The sequence below is a fragment of the Protobothrops mucrosquamatus genome, unplaced genomic scaffold (assembly GCF_001527695.2).
Source record: "Protobothrops mucrosquamatus isolate PMUCROS unplaced genomic scaffold, P.Mucros_1.0 scaffold_233, whole genome shotgun sequence".
Lineage (NCBI taxonomy): Eukaryota > Metazoa > Chordata > Lepidosauria > Squamata > Viperidae > Protobothrops > Protobothrops mucrosquamatus.
Window position 1 is genome coordinate 361,763 of NW_015386309.1, and position 21,775 is coordinate 383,537.

At 36.1% G+C, this 21,775-nt stretch overlaps 1 protein-coding gene across 5 annotated transcripts in view; it reads left to right on the top strand.

Moving 5' to 3' along the window:
- The first annotated feature begins 302 nt into the window (after window positions 1–302).
- Window positions 303–21,775, top strand: part of SLC44A3 (solute carrier family 44 member 3) — a 45,618-nt gene continuing 24,145 nt past the window's right edge. For all 5 annotated transcript variants that reach the window (XR_001549203.1, XR_001549204.1, XM_015829324.1 and 2 more), the window contains exons 1-10: window positions 303–357; window positions 3,037–3,144; window positions 5,421–5,563; window positions 6,198–6,334; window positions 6,827–6,920; window positions 7,466–7,635; window positions 9,642–9,731; window positions 12,576–12,700; window positions 14,162–14,348; window positions 16,820–16,985. Coding sequence is in view for 3 of the 5 variants with exons in the window: in XM_015829324.1 (XP_015684810.1) it covers window positions 331–357; window positions 3,037–3,144; window positions 5,421–5,563; window positions 6,198–6,334; window positions 6,827–6,920; window positions 7,466–7,635; window positions 9,642–9,731; window positions 12,576–12,700; window positions 14,162–14,348; window positions 16,820–16,985 (1,247 nt within the window). In the remaining 2 variants the exon portion in view is untranslated. The remainder of the gene's footprint in view (window positions 358–3,036; window positions 3,145–5,420; window positions 5,564–6,197; window positions 6,335–6,826; window positions 6,921–7,465; window positions 7,636–9,641; window positions 9,732–12,575; window positions 12,701–14,161; window positions 14,349–16,819; window positions 16,986–21,775) is intronic.

The window sequence follows — 21,775 nt, forward strand, 5'->3', positions numbered from 1 at the left end:
AATTCCGCTCCTTCCCGGGAGCCGCCGCAACCCCCGCCGCGAGCACCTTGTTCTCAGCAAGGCAAACAAAGGCAAGGCTGGCGGAGAAACCCGGGCGCAAAAGCGCGCGGCGACTCTGCAGGGCGGCGCTTCAGCCCTCCAGCGCCGGTTTGCGGACCGGCAGGGCAGCGCGCTAGCCGGAGCCTGGGATAGTTAGACTAGACCCGTAATCCGCGCCCAGCTGTAGCGCGGGCCGACCCGGCCCTCCCGGCCTGGCTTCCCGGAGCTGGCAAAGCAGGAAGGAGCCGCCCAAATTATCCCAGCGGCGGGGCTGGGAGGGGAGGGAGCAGCATGGCGTGCTACAGAGGCGAGTATATGGTAAGAGACCAAGCGCGGTGTTTCCTTGGGGGGAGCTTCGACGGGTGGCGGGACGGGGTGGTGCCCCCTTCACCGTTGCAGGAAGAACTTCTGGGGCAGGTCGGAGAGGAAAAGACGCCTTCGGCCGCTTGGCAGCAGCCCGGGACGTCGCCAACGAGAAAGTCGCGTTTTCTTATCTTCCCCCATGGTTACGCGCGGAGGCGGCACTGCCCGCGAAAGCGGACTGCGGTGCCTCCCAAGCCGACAGGTGCATGTAACGAGGCCTCTTTCCACGGCGAGGTTTTTTTTTTTTTCCCCTCTTGTGCATTTGTAGCGCGGGAGGAAGGGACAACCCGCAGTTGGTTTTGCAAGGGAACTCAATTCGGTTTGCAAATTGAGGGGGGGGGGAAAGTTGCAATGTGGGGGAAAAGCAGAGGTCTCTGTATCTCAGTGGGTGCGATTAGCAAAGATTGATTATTTTTCAGGGATTCTTAAAGAAGGATCCCTGCCTTGCCCTGCCCTGCCCTGCCCTGGCTCCTTGCACCTCAATGGATCTGTGATTAGGTCCCATTGAGCTGTAATAATCACTGAATGGCATTGGATCCATCCTTAGTGGTCAGACTAATCATGTTGGCAAAATTGTGCTGATAGAATGAAGAACTGCCTTGTCCTCTTTTTGGAACGGGGGGGGGGAGGGACGGTATAAAAATAATGTAATTGGTAAACATTTATGCTTGCTTCAGATCATGACCTGTGTAGCTTATTTATTTATCTATTAAGGGCCTATCCCATGTTTTCTGCAAGAGTTAAAAATGTTGGAAATCACATTCTGTAATCCACGTTTCTCCCCCATAGTTAGTTGTATTGAGAGTTAGTGACTAGCCTCAAGTTACCGGCTTATTTTACGGATATAAGAGAGTATTTGTAGTATTTGTGGGGTCCTTGGTATTCTCTGAGCTCGGTTGTTTTCTTACATTTTCATTACTAAACTAGGTAACGTCAACAGTGCTAGTAAGAAGTAGAGTTTGCTCTCATTTTATATACTAATGGCTTGCCCTGTCAGTGTTGGTAGAAGTGGTCTGGAGAGTATATAAAATGAGAGCAAACTTCACTCCCTTCTAGCACTGATGAAATTACCTAGATTGGTAATGAAACCTCTGCAAGAAAACAATCAAGCTTAGAGAGCACCAAGAACCCCACAGCTAAATTTTAATTGTAAGCCCCCCAGAGTTGCTTTTCAGAATGAGGTGGGCATCATATAAATTTAATAAATTAATAAAAATAAAGAGAAATCTGAACCAGGGTCTCTAGCTCTTTGGGGTCATGAGTGGCAAGTGGAGTGATTTGCCCTGAAACTTTATATTAGTCAAAACATTTACGTGCCATATAATTGCTGTAATTTTATTTACAACGTCTTTTGATGTCGTATCAGTTGAGTCCTAGAGAATGCTGTCCTAAGATTACAGATAGTCCTCAAATTACAACTGTTTGTTTAGTGACCATTTGAAGTTACAGCAGCACTGAAAAAAGTGATTTATGACCGTTTTCACACTTACAACCTTTGCAGTATCCCTGTAGTCATATGATCTAAATTCAGGCACTTGGCAACTGGCATGTATTTATGATGGTTTTAATATCCTGGAGGTCATGTGATCACCTTTTGGGACCTTCTGACAAGTGAAGTCAATGGGGAAGCCAGATTCAGTTAACAACTGTGTTACTGACTTAACTGCAGTGACTCACTTAACAACTGTGTTAAGAAAGACCAAAACATAGGGCAAAAGTCACTTGACTGTATTGCTTAGCAGCAGAAAGTTTGGGTTCAACTGTGGTCATAAGTCAAGGATTACTTGTAAGTTCTTGTTCGTTTCAGTAACATATATTGAGCAATTATGCAATACAGTAAAGCTGTTCATAGTATTTGAAGAGGTGCTTTGCAACATGCAGGAATAGGAACAACAACAAAAACTCTTTGAAGCTTTATAGCAGTCACTTGTTTTGTAAGGCTGCTTTAGAAGTACTTCCCATGTGTCTCTGCATGCATACACATGCACTGCTACTTTGCAGGAGAGAAAAGCAAAATATTTGCTGTGTACATGCTTGTGTTTTGATGTTTTACTTAGCCTTATGGTACAACAAAAGGTTGTAAGTAACCATGTCCATCGATCATTTATATATATATATTACATATCCGAACAGCACTTCTTAAGGCATACAACAATCCGCTAGAATGCATTGTATGAATTGTAAAAAATTATTATTGGTAAAATCTGCAGCAAAAGTTTAGCATCTCAATTACAATAGAATTCAAGGATATTCCTATTGAAGATTATTTTCTTTTAAAACCATATAGCACGCTTCAATTGGCAGGAGAGATAAGGACCTTATACAAAAATCTTAAAATATAGGATAACTATTAGAGAAGTTACTTCTTCAGGTAATTCCTCCAGTTCATTTAGGGACTCAAAGTTAATTTTTTTTGTTAATACCCTTAACATTTAAGTTTATAATCTTGTGTGCTTGATACAGATTAAACTAAAATTATTATAATCTGACGCTTGTCTGCTTTGTGCAGATTAAATTGAGTGACCAATATCTATCCATTGGATGGCATGCAAAAGATGCATTGTTTATCTAAACATCCTTAATGTTTAATGAATTTTAAAATATATCCTACCTTAAAATATATCCTTATCTTAGGTTTCTGAAGATAGATTTCCTGAATCAAGAAAGTGGCGACCATTGATACATAGGAAATGCACGGACAAATTTTGGTTGATAATATTTTTCCTCTTTTGGGCAGGTTTGGTAAGTAGAGTTCCAGTTGAAATAAATGTGTTGAAAAGAATGAGATGTGATTGAAATTGTTAGTGAATAATCTGATAAAATATTTCTTTATTCAAGTGCAGTGGGTGATCTTTGAGCATATAAATTTCTCTGGAAGCAAAATTTTGCAATATATTTTAAACTGGTTTTGCGACTGTCTGTTGATTATATTATAGCAGGATGCAGTAACATAGCTGCTTCAGTATTTTACTGCAATTGAATATGTTTCTCTTTAAGAAAATAGCTGCGTTGTTTGCCAGTAGACCCAGTTCATTGCCAAATTGCTATATATATGGATATAGATATGGGGAAATCAAATTTGACATTAGATTGTTTAATCCTTTTTAGCAAGAGTTCCTTCCCTCTCTCCTAGATTCTTATAGTCTAGATCAGTGTTTCTCAACCTTGACAATTTTAAGGCATGTGGACTTCAACTCCCAGAATTCCTGAGCCAGCATAAAAGAGCCAAGGTTGCCTACCCCTGATCTAGAATAATTATAAGGTCAGGGGTCCTTAGTCCTTTCTAAGCTTGGTTGCTTTTTGCAGATGTTTCATTACCCAAACTAGGTAATATCACCAGTGCTAGTTAGGAGTAGAGTTTGCTCTCAGTTTATTTTGGAGTTAATCTATGCTCATCTGGGTCCTGATTGCTGGTGGGAAAGTGTTTTAATGTTTTTGTTCCCTTTTTGGCTTGCTTGATTGTCTCTCTTGCATACAGATACATATTGTTTATGTCTATGTGTCTATTGCTGGCTAATTTGTCATAAGTGTGTCATGCTTCTAGAAATTCCCTAGCGTTTTTAGACTTGGCTGGGTCTGGGATGCTCACAGTTTCTCAATTGAGAATGTTTTGAAATCAAAGAGCTTTCATCATGTCTTCTAACTGCAACCACATGGAAGCAGCATAGCACACAAGCTAACTAAAGCTCTTCAAAAACTTTAAACCAAAAGACCCTGCAGCCCTAGAAGAAGAAAAAACAGGAGTCAACTACAACATATAGTGTAATGTTACGGCAGCCACTACGTAGAACAAACAGGCAGAAGACTGACAGAATGCATCTGTGAACCCCAACTAGCAGTCAGAAGACTTGATGAAAACTCTTTAATTAACTCCAAAATTAACATCAGAGCAACAATCATGTAAACAATATCCCAATCAAGAAATGGCCAAACAAGCTAACAATAAACAGCCCAACCTAGGGGTAGGCAACCTTGGCTCTTTTATGACTCGTGGACTTCAACTCCCAGAATTCCTGAGCCAGCCATGCTGGCTCAGGAATTCTGGGAGTTGAAGTCCACGAGTCATAAAAGAGCCAAGGTTGCCTACCCCTGGCCCAACCAAAGAACCTTTAAGCCTCCCCCCCCCAATGCTGACAGGGCAAGCCACTAGAATATAAACTGAGAGCAAACCCTACTCCTAACTAGCACTGATGATGTTGCCTAGTTTGGGTAAAAGTAACTCTGGGAGTCTTACCGTCTAGCAATGTATATATATGCTAAAACATAAATTAAAAGCAAGAATTAAAAACCAAGGACCCGTGAGGGCAAGATGGGGAGGTGAGATTTCTTGTAACTCCATCAACCATCTCCACTGTGCTGTTCTCCCCTTAAATTTACCAATAAAGGAGATATTTTCCTTTATTAGTAATTTTAAGGTCACGTTTGGGGCAAGCTCTGGAATGGAAAGGAAAATCAGGCTGTCACTTTCCGTTAAACTGGTGCTGGTTACTAATCTGAACATTTTATTTCTCTTTTTATCTGGATGAGAGATTTTATGGGTATCAATAAATAATCTTTGCCTTTCCTGATACGTTAAAGTTCTCCATATTAGCAGAGAAGAAAATGTTTCAACTTTATCGTACAATCCCCCTATAATTGTAAGCAGAACATTTTGTTATCTTTCCTCTCGTTTTCTTCTCTATGGAATTGTAAACAGTAACCAGTATGTAAAGCAAAACTGTTTTTCAGTATAATCACTGACTCCTGGAAATAGTTGAGAATCCAGTTGTCAGTAACTTTGCTGTTTGTGATTATCTGGGATTCTTTAGGCTGATCTTATCAGCTACTGAAGTCATTAAGTGTCTTGTTACAGCTTCTGATAAATACAGTACCTCACTTGACATAATTGCATTATAAAGGAATCATAAATATTCTTAAAGGTTGAAACAGATGACCCATAATGTTCAGTAGAAGGAATGATATCAGTATGGCAGATTGATGTGAATTCCAAGAATAAAGTAGTGTCCATGTGCTTACAGATGTTTATAACAGGCTATGCTGTAACAGCTGGAGCTACAGAAAGGCTTATATTTGGATATGATAGCTATGGAAATGTTTGTGGTCGGAGGAACACACCTGTGGTTGGTGCACCTTTGTCAGGACAAGATATGAGAAACAAAAAGTGAGCAGATTATTATTTATACTATTTTAACATTTACCTCCATTATATTTGAAGTGACATTTGATTCCTCCGAAATCCATAATTGGTGGGGCTACAGGTATTTTACACAAAGAAAAAATGCATAAATATCCTAAAGTCACAACTATCTATAACAATATTTTGCTAAGATCTAGTATACTTGGAAATCCTCTCAGCCTTAAAATCATCTTCTTGTTTAATAAAATATTAGAGTTTATCCTCTATACAGTATCGGTCAGAATAAAATTGCAGTAGTATGCAGTATGAAAGATATTAAATAGAAATTCATTTTTCGTTACAGTTTTAAAACAATCTGCTTAATTAGTGTTAACTGAACATATGTACCTGGACAACAGTCTGTTTGCTAGAGCTTGAAAATATTATTGGGAGGTAACCCCAATGTTGTTCCCAATCCTGCCCTAATCCCAATCCCGATCTTAACCCTACCCTGAACCTTAATCCCTATCCCGATCCTATCCCATCCCTAACCCTATAAAACTCAATAAAAACCTTTATAACTGAAAAACAATCTGCTTTTGATGCCGAGGTGAAAATTGTAGGTAAAGTAAAATGCACATTTCATTTTTAAATAGCGATTTTTCTCTCTCATCCTTAGATTTGTGTTCTATTTGAATTCATGTGGTTTGAAAATAAAAAACCATAATATCAAATCAACTGCATTATGTGTATCAAGCTGTCCACAGGAGCAACTGAATTCTTTGGAAGATATTCAGCTATTTGCAAATAACAGTGGTATGAGACCAAATATATGAGTTCCTTTATATGCATGGTTTTGTGTATATATCTTTTGAAGTCTGATAAAAAATATAATTGCTTAATCAATAAAAGATTGAATAAAATTATTGACTTCATATAAACATGGTTGAAAACAATTTTTGCCCTTGCGCATTATTTTATTGCTATTGTACGGAATAGTTTATTCAAGATGGTCAGAGCTATGGAACCAATTGCTTATTAAAATTTCTAAAAATTAACATTGGCTTTAAAATTATTAATTTATATAGATTTTTGTAATGAATATTTTGCCCAATTTACTCATTCTGCTTTCTCCCTTTTTCATTTTTACGTCTTTTAATTATATTTTAATTTTGCTATAACTTTAATCTTTTAAGAAATTATAAAATGTGATCTACATTTTCCTAAAAAATGGAATCAAATCAGTAAAAATAATTCCAATACTCTGCACATGATAATGAACCTATTTTATGGCTTTGTTTTCTGTAGGATCTTGCCTTTGTGTTTACGGTTTGAATGCTAGCAGTTGTATAGATGGATCCAAAGCTTCTGAACTTTGTCCTGCTCTGCCAGTACCACCAAGGTAAGAACAACCGTGGGTATTATTTACCTAGAGTAAAACACATTTTGCATTCAGTTTACTAGTTTTGCATTGAAAAATTGCTCTTTTTTCAGAACAAAACTCAATAGTTTCAAGGAAGGAATATTTTAAATGTTCTGCCTGTTCTAAGCATTCTGCATTGTAAAGTCCTTGACTTAAATGGGAACTATGACTGGAATTTCTGTCTCTAAGTAATGTACGTTACTTAGCAGTGGAACTACATTGCTTAGCGATGGCAACTTCTGCATCTTGCCATCTTTCACTAAGTTCTATAATTGTTAGGCGAAACAAGTTATTGTCAGCTTCCCACAACCAAAATCAATGGGAAAGCCAGCAGGAAGTTGCAAGTCCCAGGCTCTCAGGCAATCAGTGGCTGCTACCAGATGGGGAGGATGTGAGAAGGGGTGCAGGGGAGGGTGCATGAGAGGCTGTGGGGAAAGTGTATGAAGGTGCAAGGGAGGATGCGACTTTCATTCCAGTGTGTTCGCTTTTTAACATTTATTATATATACATTTTAATCATCCCAGCTTATCTTTTCCGCTGTTTAATCGATGTGTTCCGCGGAACCACAAATGCTATTCCAATTTCGCACCTGTATTGATAGATGTGGTAAATGAGGTGGATTTCTTTCATCGTATTCTGGGTGGGCTCATGGCAGGAAGAGATACAGTAACAGGATTGTGCATCCTTTCATTAGGTAAGTTGAGTCTGTTTGTTTCATGTAAACATTAATTATTTTTATATTTTAAAAAAGCTATTAGTGCATTACAAGATGTATGCAATTTTGTTCTGTTACCTATGTTATCTTCAAACAAATAAAGATAAAATGACCCGTGAAGAAAAATATATCTGATCCTATATTTTAGTTGGAAAATTCTCCATTCTACATATCAGTAATGTATCTCAATAAGTAATAGAAGATTTTCTTCTTGCTAAAGTATAGAAAAGATACAGAATATTTATCCTAAAGAAAAATATGCCCATATTAATGTTGCGCAAACGGGGGAGAGGGGGACACACAAAATCTATCCAAAATCATAGCCAGACTTTTATAAGACTGATCAGATGAATCCAGAGAGGTGTGCAAACTTTTGAATTCTGCAGAAATTTCTCTGAAAGCGGGTCTGGCCTAGGGAGAATTTTAAATAGGGACAATTTTAATTAGAATTTTAATGGTAACACAGCGGTTAAATATTTGTTTTTAATTGGTTTTTATTGGGGATAGTGTTTGTATTGTTTTAATATGCTGTAAGCCGCCCTGAGTCCTGTTGGGAGAAGGGCGGCATATAAGTTTAATAATAAATAAATAAATAAATAAAATAAATACATTACAAAAAAATGGAGTAGAGAGGGAAGAATAGGAGCTCATAGGTAATTTTTAAAATACCACTTCATAAAACAGCTGCTGCTGGGGAGAATTTCACCATTTACGATGTGCATAATAATTACCAGTCAAAATATTCATTCTAACACATTCAGAAGTGAGAAGCAAATGAGATTCAGGTATACATTTGAAGTGCTTGTGAGCATACACAGTAGTTCCATTCAGTAGTTTGATATTCAGTATGAATATCAAAAAGTAAAGTAGGAAAACACTTTTATCTCAGTGCTAATTGATGTGATTAATTAAAACCAAAACAAGAGCTTCTTAATCATAAGAATTATCCTAAGAATTGTATGTTGTGTTTTTAAAATGTTTGTTTTTCAAGAAAGAGAATACAAGTAGTTCTCATTTAACGGCCACTCATTCAGTGACTGTTTGAAGTTATAGTGATGAATGAGGGGGAGTTACAACAGGTCTTCATCATTGCAGCCGTTGCAGCATCCCTACAGTAATGTGCTTTGGTCACTTGGCAACCAACTCACAATTATAGTGGTCATAGAGTCCCAGGATTACATGAACACCATTTGCAACTTTCACTGATGGCTTCCAACAAGGAGGTCACAAATGGCTGTCAGATTTGACACACAGGATTTGCCTAACAACAGCAATTGAGACTGTCAGAAATGCTGTCATAAGTTGATGCAATCATGTTATGGTGAACTTTATGATCCAGTCATAGGTTGGTAAATGAGGACTACCTGTAGTTTAATCATTATTAAAATATCATGAATTCTGACCTTTTCCTTAATTACATCCTTTACTTTCTTTCGGAATTTAGCAATTGATAATCTACTAACGTTAAATACACACTCACATGATTCTTACACATACAAATGCACCTATATATTTATCAATGATTATCATTACACTTTTTGTTGGTTCAGAAAGATTAATACATGATATTTAAAAATTATGTACCGGTAATTCAGTTTTTACAAAGAGAGAACTAATTCTGAATACAAATGCAATGAAAATTAAATGAACAGCATAAGAAAAATGGAAAGTTGATCATGTATCCTTAAAAATAAACAACAATAATAAGTATAATAGAATCTAAATAAAAATATTGTACTGAATTGGAAGAGAAATTGAATTAATTTCAATCTCAAAGTGATAAGACCTGCATGAAGATATATAGAATTTATTGTTAAAATCGAAGACAGTATGTGCACAGTGAGGCTGTCATTGGAGCCTGTAATATTTGGCAATCAAATTGGCAAGAAATGCAATTTCCATCTCTAGATCCAAAGAAATTTTCCATGTACTCCACTTAATTAGCTTGTTAAAATAAACAATCTATTCAATTGTTTTTGTTGCAGTTTTGTCTGCCCTAATGATGCTAGCCTTCAGATGCATCAATATGCTCGTGGTCCATATTTTTCTTACATTACTTGTATTTGGATTATTATGTAAGTATTTATAATTATAATTTAATTTACAATTTAATAAAACTGGCCTTCATGCCAAATTATTTTACCAGTTATACATTAACATGAGGGCATTTCACTTCCTTTCATCCTGATGAAAAACTCTCATACCCTGAAAAAACATAATCAGAAAACGTACAGTGTAAAGAGCTACTTGCAGGGGGAAAAAATCTTTGAACATTCATGGTTCTTTCTATATTTCATTCAAAAACCACTAGTAAAAAAGTGATTTAATGAAAAAAATAGATCTGATTCTTCTGTCACCTAGTTTACTAACAAATGAAAAATAATTTCAATAGGATTCATAGGTTAGTATCCAAACATATACTTTGAATATTAAAGTCTCTGACATCTGAAGGAATTTGGAAGCATAAGAAAATTTTGTATTAGATCTTGGAGAACTCTTGCTCTCTTCTTAATTATTTGATCAGACATTCCTGACTCTTGAGTATATTTAACATAAGTGTTTTTCAGAGTGTAGGGTGGTGGTGGAGAGAATTAGTAAAAAAATACCTGCATTCCAAAAGACAAATATATGTAAAGGAAAGTAAATTGACTAATGAAATTGGAATGAAGTTCCAAACACCAAGCTATTTATTTCATTTTTAATTTATATATTTATTTTGCTCCATTTTACAGAAGCAAAACTAAAGAAGCATAATTATTGGAAATAAAACTTAAGGGCAATTTCAGGGAAGGTGTCCAGTTTAGCAATTCTAGGATAGATATCCACAATTAGTTAATACTATGGGAATCGTGTTGGGATATTTCATTTTTAGGAATTGCCCCTATGTTAGTTTCCCAGAAATTGTATAGATCAGTGATGGCGAACCTTTTAGAGACCGAGTGCCCAAAAACCGCCTCGCCCCTGCCCCGCCTCACCCCACCTCTCCTGCCCGCAGGGCCACCCACCACCTTCACGGCCCGCCACAGCAAATCGCCCAGGCGGCCCAGCAGCATCATGGCCACGCCCTCTGTCCATGCCCCGCAGCATCATCTGTATGCGATCGGGCGCGAGGGCGGAATCTTGTCCCCGCTGCCTGGCTGCCATGTCCTTGGCTGCACTGCTCTGCGCAGGCTGCGCCTGGGGCGACTTTTCTCCAGGGGGGCTGCTGGTGAGGAGGGGGCCACTGGGAGTGGCGGGGCTGGGGCGACAGCGTGCATGCCCACAGAGAGGGCTCTGAGTGCTGCCTCTGGCACCCGTGCCATAGGTTCGCCACCACTGGTATAGATCTTTGCATCAACAGACACATTTTTTTTTCAAATTCTCCTATTAATTCTCCTTTATATTGTGTTGAAGCTTATACCCCTCATGCAGAAGACAAACTTTCTTAGGTGAGATAAGTAATGTGATTAAAACATTTTCTTTCTGCATACATTAAAGTACTATAGGATATGCCAATACTTGCAAGAATCCATCAAACACAACATTTGGGAAGCTGTACATAACCATTTTGAATATAATCTTAAGAGGTGTATTATCTTAAAAGCTGTATACCTATTGCTATGAATTGATTTCCAGGAATCAGTCTTGAATTTGGGATGATAATTACAATTATATTTGTTGTGGTAATCATATAGATCAATGTAGTTGTTTATCAATGAGGGGAGAAGATGTCATTGATTATATTCTTATCTCTTTTTGTCATTTATTCTTGCCCGGAATATTGAGATCAAGGAAAAAAAACTAATGATGATGATACGTCTTTTATTCAAGTAATGCAAGAAAATTCACAACATAAGACAAATCACCCTTTTCAGTACTCTGTGAAATAAAATGGGTGGAAATTTGAACCTCTCCCTTATTGTTAAATTCTGAACTAATAGATCAGCTTTTTCAGCATCCAAAAAACATGCTACATTACCAAGAACTTGAAATCTTACCTAACTTTACCACATACTACAGTAAGGAGGAAAAGGGTTTTACTGAAATTCACGTGAACATTGCAAATTTTGCTTGTGCAGACATTCAGTTCTACCGCATCTAAAGAGAGGAAGTGATTCTCTCCCTAAAATTTCCTCTCAAAAGTAGTGCTTGATTTCCATTTAAATCAGTTAGTAGTTCTTCCTGCCATATTTCCAACAATTTTTCTACTACTCGAGAATGATCTGTAACTGACATTATTTATTATTAAACTTGCACGCCACCCATCTCGCGAAAGGTATGAGGTAGGTAGCTTATAGGCGTTGATTAAAGCGCGCTATAAAACATTAAAACAATACACGAGGATCTTAAATTTAAAAATTAAAATTAAGCAGGATGGAGAGAGAGGGAGCAAAGTGCACAGAGAAAAGGTAGGATCTACTATCTACTCCATTAGCCACCTCCAAAGTGCCACATCCCGATTGGGGCTCCAGGCTAGTTGGCACAGCCAGGTGTTCAAGGCCTTTTGGAGGACCAAAAGGGTAGGAGCAGATCTGACTTTGCAGGGCAAGATGTGCCAGAGGGCAAGATGTGCCATGGCAGAAAAGCCTCTTTTTCTGGACCCTGCTGGCTGAAATTCCTTGGCTGAAGATTCTCTAAGGAGATGCAGACCCACCTGTGCCTTCATAAGCAAAGAACCCAGTTATAATCAAACATTCTTAGCAGGTAGTTGGAGTGGAAGGTGATATTGTATGCATCGACAGTATTGTCTCACAAAAATGCAAACTAGAGTAGAATTTTAGTTTGTGCTACCTTTTTTGTGCCAACCTAATTTTTTAGTCTCTTTGGAACTCCAGTTTGAATCATGCTGAGTAAATGCTTGATGATAAGTTTAATATGCCAATGCTGCCCTTTGTCTTTTAAATTAAATAAACATTGCTGGGTCTCTGTGTTTGTTCTAGTTGTCTCAGGTGTTATGTGGTGGATTTATTACAATAACAGCAGCGGGCCCATCATAGAATTAGAAACTGAAAAAGAAAATATGAAATTATTATGCGGACTTTCTATTATATCTACATTTGTTGTGGTAAGACATCTATGTATATTATCAGTAATATTCTGTGGATAGTTTATTTAATATAGGATAAAATGGGACTTCATCAGAAGTATTTGCTAAACTGAAAGCCTATAATTAGTTTCTTATTTTTAATTGCTTCTAGCAATTAAATTGCTTCTAGTAGGTATACATAACCTGTAAAAAGTCAGTGTTAGTGCAGTTGAACATACACAAATCAGCATTTGCTTCAGATGAATTATCCTTCCTTGATATGGCTATTATTGAACAACAATAACAAAAACATGCACACTACTGAATGCTAGGAGATATGGGGCTGTCCTGTTACCTTGGATCTTGCTGTGAATACCTGACCCACCTAAGGTGTTGCTGTTTTAAGTCAGAAATATATCTCATGTTTGTCAATCTGAAACTTTTCAAATTATATTTGATTGACACGTTTGTTTTTCACTATACCCTTCTTATATTAATTGCTGCTAAGATTTTATTTAAGGACATTCAGAGGACTGATACGTGAAAAGTAATAGCATCAGTCATAATATCCAAATAAGTCAGATTGCAGAGATGCCTGGATACAATTTATTTGTTTTGAACTAATCTATACTATTAGAAGATCCAGTTGGTCAGTAATGGAACTTGATATAAAATACACTCGACATGACTGACTCAAACCTTGTAGTATAGGGCTTGGAATGTATTAATTTTTAAAATCAAATTACTTGATAGATTCTACCAGCTAATAAATATCAGATTACAGTGGAATAGGATATATTTAAGCTGTAGGGAGAGAAAGCACACAGTTGCTGCACATGTGCATTGTACCAATGTGAATTAGGCTTTTGTGTCCATCATCAGATTCAATTAATAGAGATTTGGGGGCCCCAAGAGTCAGTAGTAGCAATGTTTTTGCCTCATTAACCACTGTATCCAGTTGCTGGCAGAAGGGGGCAGCAGATACATTGAGGAAGAGAGCTGTATTAACAATAAAATACACAAAAGTATATTTTGAATAAGCTTAATACTTTTAACATTGTACTGTTAAGACAGAGATCTTTCTGCACCTCATTTTTAATCATACATATAATCATACATATGACTGGTCTTTATGTTGTTGCATTTTCCTGCTGTATAATTGTAGTTGTTTATATTTAGATCAGTAAAAAAACTTTTAAAAAAGTTTTTTTTTTTTAAAAAAAAGCATCCAACCAAAAAAACCCTCTCATTTATTGAAGTTATATTTGAGCTCTTTCTCTGTAGAAGCTATGGTTTTTATAGTGTATCTTCTACACATTTTCTTGGGCAGACGTGTTGTATGATTTTGAAATACGATATTGAAATTTTACTCTCTGTGTTGGTGTATTTATAATGTAGATTTGTAAGACTACCCATCTCAAAATTATTGAGTCCAGCTCCTAAAGACTGTTTCTCTTTTGGTAATAGAACCATTCTACTGCATTATTTTTCTTTTTATAGGTGATCCTAATTGTCCTGATAGTGTTATTAAGGAAGAAGATTCACTTGATTATTCAGCTCTTTCAGGCTGCCAATAAAATAATTGGCAAGGCCCCTTTTTTGTATTTTCAACCTATTTGGACGTTTGTAATACTTATTTTGTTCTGGATGAACTGGGTGGCTGTGCTCCTGAGCTTAGGAACTGCAGGTCAGTAATGTTACATCAATCCTCTTTGCTACATAAATATATCATTTTCCCCTGATGATCAAAAGTTTTTAAAATTGTCAAGGTGTGTAAGTATGTTTGTGCGTGAGTGTTGCACAAGCTATTTTGTTTTCTAGTATCTGGATCTACTTTACTGTTGATCTAGAACCAGTAAAGCTAGACCCTAAATTGGTTTTTATCTGATTAACATAGATATTGGCTTAAGTTGTCTTTTTATGAACAGCATATCCTAGCCATGTATATTTACTTCTCTTGGTCTCCCGTTATTTGATCTTAAGATAAAAACAGCATTTCCTGCAAAAAGAATATCCATTTTCTCTTACTTGCAATTAAGGAGGCCTGGATGATTATGGTCTTGAGCCAAGATGGTAAAATTGGTGAACCTGTACTTCTTCAAAATGCATAGTATTTGCTTGAATTAAGAAAACTTAATAATTTTAATTGTATGATTTAATACACCTGCTAAGGCAGTGTTTTGTTTCTACTATGGAAATAAAGGAGAGGGTCAGAAGTCCACAGATCACAAGGTAAGGATCAGTATGAGTACAATGGTATGAGAATACAATATGAATGCAGAAATTAACAAGTCAGCCAGCTAGTTGCCACTTTAGTGCAAAGGAAACATTATTACGTAATTTTGTTTCTATTTGCAAAACTTCAAAGTAATTGAAAAAACTATTCAGTTGATGTAGATATATCCCCAAACCTTTCCAAATTTTAAAAAAATGTTGATATTTAAAAATGACTATAGAATACTCTATGGATTGAAGTGAAACATTATAATTAATTTTATTATAGTCTGTGAATTATTAAGGTAATGAAAACAGGGTGATGTGTAAAATAGCATGATTTATTTTCCATATTACAGTGAAACCTATATTTACAGTATATAGGAATCCTTGGCAGATGCCATCCTCCTGGAAAAAAAATGTGGCCTTTGATTCACAATGCTAGTCATTTAGTGGGATGTGAGCCTTATCTTCAAGTGACCTTGCTCTGTTCCAATCCAAATTTAATTATGATGCTGGTTTAGGTTTCAGGATTCAAGTAGCTCTGGACTCATTGCCGCAAAACTAATGGAAGTGATTTGCTCCTGCCTGTATGAGAATCTAAGCCAAACCATTGCTTGAAGTGGGGGGTTCTGAAAGCTGACATTAAATGCTGCTCTTTCTGTTCTACCACTTAAATATCTAGTAGATATTTTAAAATGACCATTTAACACTCTATTTATTGTCTTCTATTGCTTTAACATGGAAATACAAATTAGTGTGACTGAAAAAGAAAATTGGCATTATCAGTAGTCATGTGCAGTTTTCCTGTAGCTGACCTTAGCTAATGTGTTGTTAGGTTACAAGGAAACACTTTCTATAACCTTGAAAAGACAGCTAGCTCGCCTTTATATGTAGGAGTGTGATTTGAAGGTCACATATTTCCTAGACAATGTGCTTCACTTAGAATACTTACGAAGCTTTTTCTCTTTCAGTCCCTGCCCAGCCATCCATTTAGAAGCAGTTAGAGGTTCTAATTCATAATGGACATGTTAATGTCTGAAATTGATAGAACGGTAACAGCCACTAGATCTGTTAGAAAGTTTCCTTGTTTGTTTTGCATTTCTTTCCCATGGTAAGGTATTCAGAAAAAAAAATAATAGAGTACGACATGAATACATTACCCTTTTCTCTGTACGTATTTTCTAGTACAGATGCATATTCTTATCTCCTTTTGCAATCTTTTTAATTTTATAAATCGTTTTCTCTCCGTGGAATGTTAAAGTTATGTTAGCTATACTTGATACCTTAAGTTCTAATTCAGGGGTGACAAACTGTCGGCCCGCGGGCTGGACGCGTCACGTGGAAGCCGCGCCCACCCCATTGCCGGCAATGGCAAAACCGGCCCAATACGTTCCGCGATGTCACGTGACGTCGCGAGTTTGACATGCCTGGTAGAAGATACAGGTTTAACAACTGTTCACATTTACTATGGTGATATGAAAAAGTAACTTTCTGATGAATCCTTACATTTATGACCTTCGCTGGTCTGTAAAGCAAAGGAAAGCTGCATCAAGATCATAGGAACAGGTGACCATTTCACCTAATAATGGAATTGCTAGTCACAATTGTGACTACCTGTATACAAAGCTGTCTCGATGTTTTAAAAGTTTATAGTTATACTTGTATCTTATTTTGATGTAACATAAATATTTTGGGGCTGCACCTTGTTCCTTGCTTTTAATCTATCCCTAGTTTTTTATTTTTTTAGCATAAACACTGTGTCATAGTCTGACATTTTATTTGTTTTTATTATCTTATTTTTTTAATCTATAATCAGTTCCAAATATCTTCATTATAAATTGTTTCTAAAATATGATAAACAGTTGAATAACAGCTGGCCAAACTTTAAAAAAGGAGATTAGAAGAATATTGATGTCTGTTCTTTTTGCCTTAAATTTATAGGCAATGCGCAAGTCATTTCAGGAGGCCAAGTGAAATACAAAATTCGGTTTGGAATCCGCTACATGTGGTGGTATCATTTACTGGGGCTTATCTGGACCACTGAATTTATTCTAGCATGTCAGCAAATGACTGTGGCTGGGACTATAGTTACCTGTTTCTTCAACCGGTATGTACAACAGTTAAACTAATTGCCAGAAACTTGTTTCTTAGTTTACTTTTACTGTGTTTTTAAGGGATTAGGAGGGGGGGGGGAAATCAAACAATCCTCTTAAGTATATATAAACAAGCCCTCTTGAAGTCAGTGGATTCCTTTCTCTGTAAGTATAAACAGGATTATATAATTATTGAGGAATGTGATGAGAGCAGTTGATCTTTACTGGTTGATGTTCTATTCTGTGAACTAAGTAGCTTTCTTTCAAATCTTGCTTGTCTCATTAATTCAGGGGCTGCATTCATGCATAACAGAATCTATAATTTAGTAGTACATCAACAGGATTCAGACTTTCTTTCCCACACTACTTCTGCTACTCTGGCATGACTTTGGGGGAAAAGATTAGAAACATTTGGTGTTTTCAACTAATAGCAGTTTTCCATTGGATAGAAACTAGAGCTGGCTTTAAATTAATGGTTTGTTTACATCCAGAAAGCTCAAATCATGTTTTGTAATCCAAGGTTGTTATTAAACCATAGTTAAACTATTGCAGATTGTGTTTTATATACATTTTATTTTTTAAAAAACTGAAAAGAATATAAAAACCAACAAACTGATACAGGATAAGGAGAAGATAGAGAGGAAGGAAAAAACCAAAGTACAGAAAATACGAGAAAGCTTCTGATTTCCTCTGCTGTATGGTTACCAAGAAAAGCTAACTTTTTTCTTTTACCCATTATTTCTAATTAAAACAACAAATCACAATTTGTTTCATGTTTCATGCAAAAAAAAATCTATTAAGGATTTCCAGTCAACTATAGATACTGCCTTTGGCTTCAGCTATACTTTAATCTTTAAAATCTTTTGAATTAATTATTATTTATATCTAAAAGTTTTTAGCCTTTTTACATGTCCACCGGATAAATTCCAGTCCTTTCAATGACCCATTTTCCCATTGCTCTATAATAACTAGAAATTTTAATCCATTTTAGCATACATTCTTTTACTTGTTTTTCTGTCATATATTTCAACAAAAGTTTATACATTTTAGCAATAGCATCTTGATCATTAATACATAATTCTGTTTCAAACTCAGTCCTATGTTCAAACAATAAAATCTTTTATCCACTTCAGATCTTTCTGATAATTGTATATAAGATCACTGATAAGTAATCTTTTTATTGTCAAATCGTCTGAGTTTATTTTACATTCTCTTGAGAAACTTCTAGTATAATGATAAATTAGCCATTCATGTTTACATATTTATCGTCTAAAAGAATTGCATATTGTTTTTTTATTAAACATAACACAAGAGCTAGCAGAAAACCAAAGTAGATGCTTTTAGCTTACAGGTGAGAAATGATACTGAGCAGTGATTTAGAATTAAATCAGTCAAGCTTGCTCTATTTCATTTTGAAATAATACTTAACTATAAGATTTGTTGGGATTAGGGTGATATGGCATGGTTCACACATAACGTTAAACTAGTATTTACTTTTTGACCATGGTGTTTTTTTTGAATAAGCCATAGTAGCTTGGTTCACATTACGCCAAAACAAATCAATCATATTACAGCTTAATATTAAGCATGAACAGGCCACTGAATGCCCAGCACATTTAATATCTTAAAAGAGTTATATAAAAGCCTAAATAAATAAATTACTTCTAATGGTCTGTTTAATGTATAATAAGTTGCTTGGGGTTTTTGTTTTAGCTATATGTGTATACATGTATTAGAGAGTGAATGTGGGTGATAAGGCTCTACGTTCTAGAAATTATATCAGAAAGGAAGAAGGAAATCGCAAGCAAGATTTATTGAGTTTCAGCCTGGAAGAAATACAGGTAGTCCTTGACTTACAACCATTCGTTTAGTGACTGTTCGAAGTTACAGGGGCACTGAAAAAAGTGATTTGCGACTAGTTTTCACAAGACCAGCATGCAGCATCCCCATGGTCACTGATCAGAATTCAGGCACTTGGCAACCGGCGTGCATTTATGACGGTTACAGTTTCCCGAGGTCATGTGATCACCTTTTGCGACCGTCTGACAAGCAGAGTCAATGGGGAGGCCAGATTCACTTCACAACCGTGATACCAACTTGACAACTGTGGGAAGAACTGATTCACTTCACAACTGTGGCAAGGAAGCTTGTAAAATGGCAACATTCACTTAACCAACCGTCTTGCTCACCAAAATAAATTTTGGGCTCAGTTATGGTACTATCAGAAGGATTTATCAGAGGGCAGTCCCTAAAAGCTTCTTTTTCATTAAATATTGTAAACTCTGCAATATTCTCTACCCTCAAAAGTTTCGCAGTTTTCTGTTGTTTTCATGAAACTTTGATGTTATCCACAATTAGAACTGTGAATTCTAATTTTTATATTTTACGATTTGGTTAATAGCACGATGTGCTTTGAGTTGTATTAATAGATTTAGATTTTCTGCTGTGGTTCTCATCCTCTTGCATAGGTAAACAGAGTTGTTTGTTTGAATTAACCTGCCTGGCTTATGCAGAATGGCTAGTCTGTGATTTGTTGGACTATGAACACTATAGTTTCATTTGGCAGGTGGTTCTGTCTTTAAATATTCTTACATGGCCCCAATAGCTCATTCGTACCCAGAGTGGGAATCTCCAATCAATCCCAGGAATGTAAACTAAGCTTGGAAAGTTTAGAAAAGATGCAGAATAGGACCCTGGTAAAGTGCTTCTGTATTGTTGCTATTGTTTGTTTCCCTGTGCAAAAGGCCCTGGGGGTTGAGCTCATGCATTACAGAATCACTACTTCATAAGGTTTCAGTTCTATTTATATATAGCAAGGATGCCTCACCCCTGTTGGATATGAAGGATTTTGGTTAAATTCTTTTTCTTTCATAATTTTCATAAAACGTCAACATGGTGTGATTATTTTACTTCAGCAGCTTGGTGAGGAGAAAGAAGGCATTCACAGTAATTATATCCAGTGATGCATAATATTTTAATTTTGTCTTGCTAGAAAATATGTAATTTAGATTTGTATTCAGTTTGCAAAGTAATGCAAATATTATGTCTCCTGCCTGAAAAACAGTTTCGTTTTTCAGACACATTCTTTTAGAACATAACTATGGATTCTGAGCATCTACACAGGACAAATGCTGTGTAAGATACTTTTAGAACACACAGAATTATAGCAAATTTTTCATAAAACATTAATTTTTAACACTGCATCCTATTACCATCCTTTTAACCAGAATATATAGGATAAATAATTTTGGACTAGTTTAATTCCAGCAAGAAATGTTGATTTTACCAATACTTCCTCTAACGAATACCTTTCTGTTTGAATCTCTTTCAAATATGATTGTGTCATGTCAGAACTAAACTTGACTATCTTAATACCACTGATAATTGTAAAAGTTACATGATAGGCGTTTGAATTGAAAACCTTACACTTCCAGAGGGAAATGTTTAGTCCCCTGGTGTTGATCTCTCTTCCTATTATTTGCTTGGTCAGCGTGTAGAAAATGAGATGAATCGATACAGTAGAACAATGTCATAAATATAGAAAAGAAAAACAACTGTTATTCACATACTTTGTGGGAGTGACGTGAACAAGAGCTTTGTTTATTGTAGTCTGTGTAAAGCTTTCCTTTTTAGCTAGTAAGGAGTTACAGGAAACTGGAGAGACTTTCAATTTTGCAAATCTGCTTCCTTACTACGTAGTCCATTAGGCACTCTGCTGTCTTCTCCTAAGCAGAATTAAACTGGGGACGGTTGTGAGTTGTTTCAGCTGGATTACTTATTCAGGAGACATCTGTTTGACCTAAAACAATAATAATGAAACATGCTTTGCTTTCTTTTATTTTTGATGAAAGACGCATTCCTTAGAAACTGTAATGAAAACGAGAGGTTCAGATAACAGCGTGCTATATAGTTTGTGCAAATGGGCTCTGTGTATTCAAATATATAGCTAGAATTTTACCTTAATAGATAATGCATTTTTGGAAATTCAGTTGATTGGTAGAAGACTTCAGTAAACATGCACTGAAATTCCAACTCAGCCATCATATTTATTGATTCTCATTGGGGGGAAGATTTTTATTCTACATCACCATTCTGTTTCTAACATTTGAATTATACTCTTCCCAGTATTATTTTGTAGCAGAAAATATTGCTTGACTGTTAAGGACCTCTGAGGAAAATTACCACTATATAATTCTCTCCTACTAAAATCAGTAATAGGAATACTGGAAGCTAGCTTTAAATTTGTGAAGCTGCTACTATGGGATTAAGTACTTCTCAGATTTAAACAAATGAAGAGAAAATGTTATTAATGTATTTTTTAAAATCATAACAACAAGAACAATAGAGCGCATTTAAGAGCAGTTGTACTATATCAATCACAAAGACAGTTCAGGAAAATGTTGCTAAGACAGCAGCCCGAGACCATTTTCTCATAGTGATGTTTCCTTCAATCCCTCTTAAATGTCATACAATATTTACATGATTGCACTACTAGAAACACCATGAGAATTGCCCTAGTTTCTAGCTTCAGCATATTATACGACCTTGAATCTGTAATTCTACCAAGGATTATGTGTCAGTAGACCAGCTTATGACATTCTTTAAGTCCTATTACTTTTGATAAGGATCGCGTGCTTTATTCCTTTTGTATATTTAGTTTGATTTTAGATACAAAGAATATCAGGTCCTTGCCAAGAAAGAGGTAAGGAAATTATTGGTGAGAATCACTTAAAGAATTTCTAGACCTTTTCCTAGACATTTCAGAACATACCTTTTGTGCACATTAATTATCTATACTTACAAG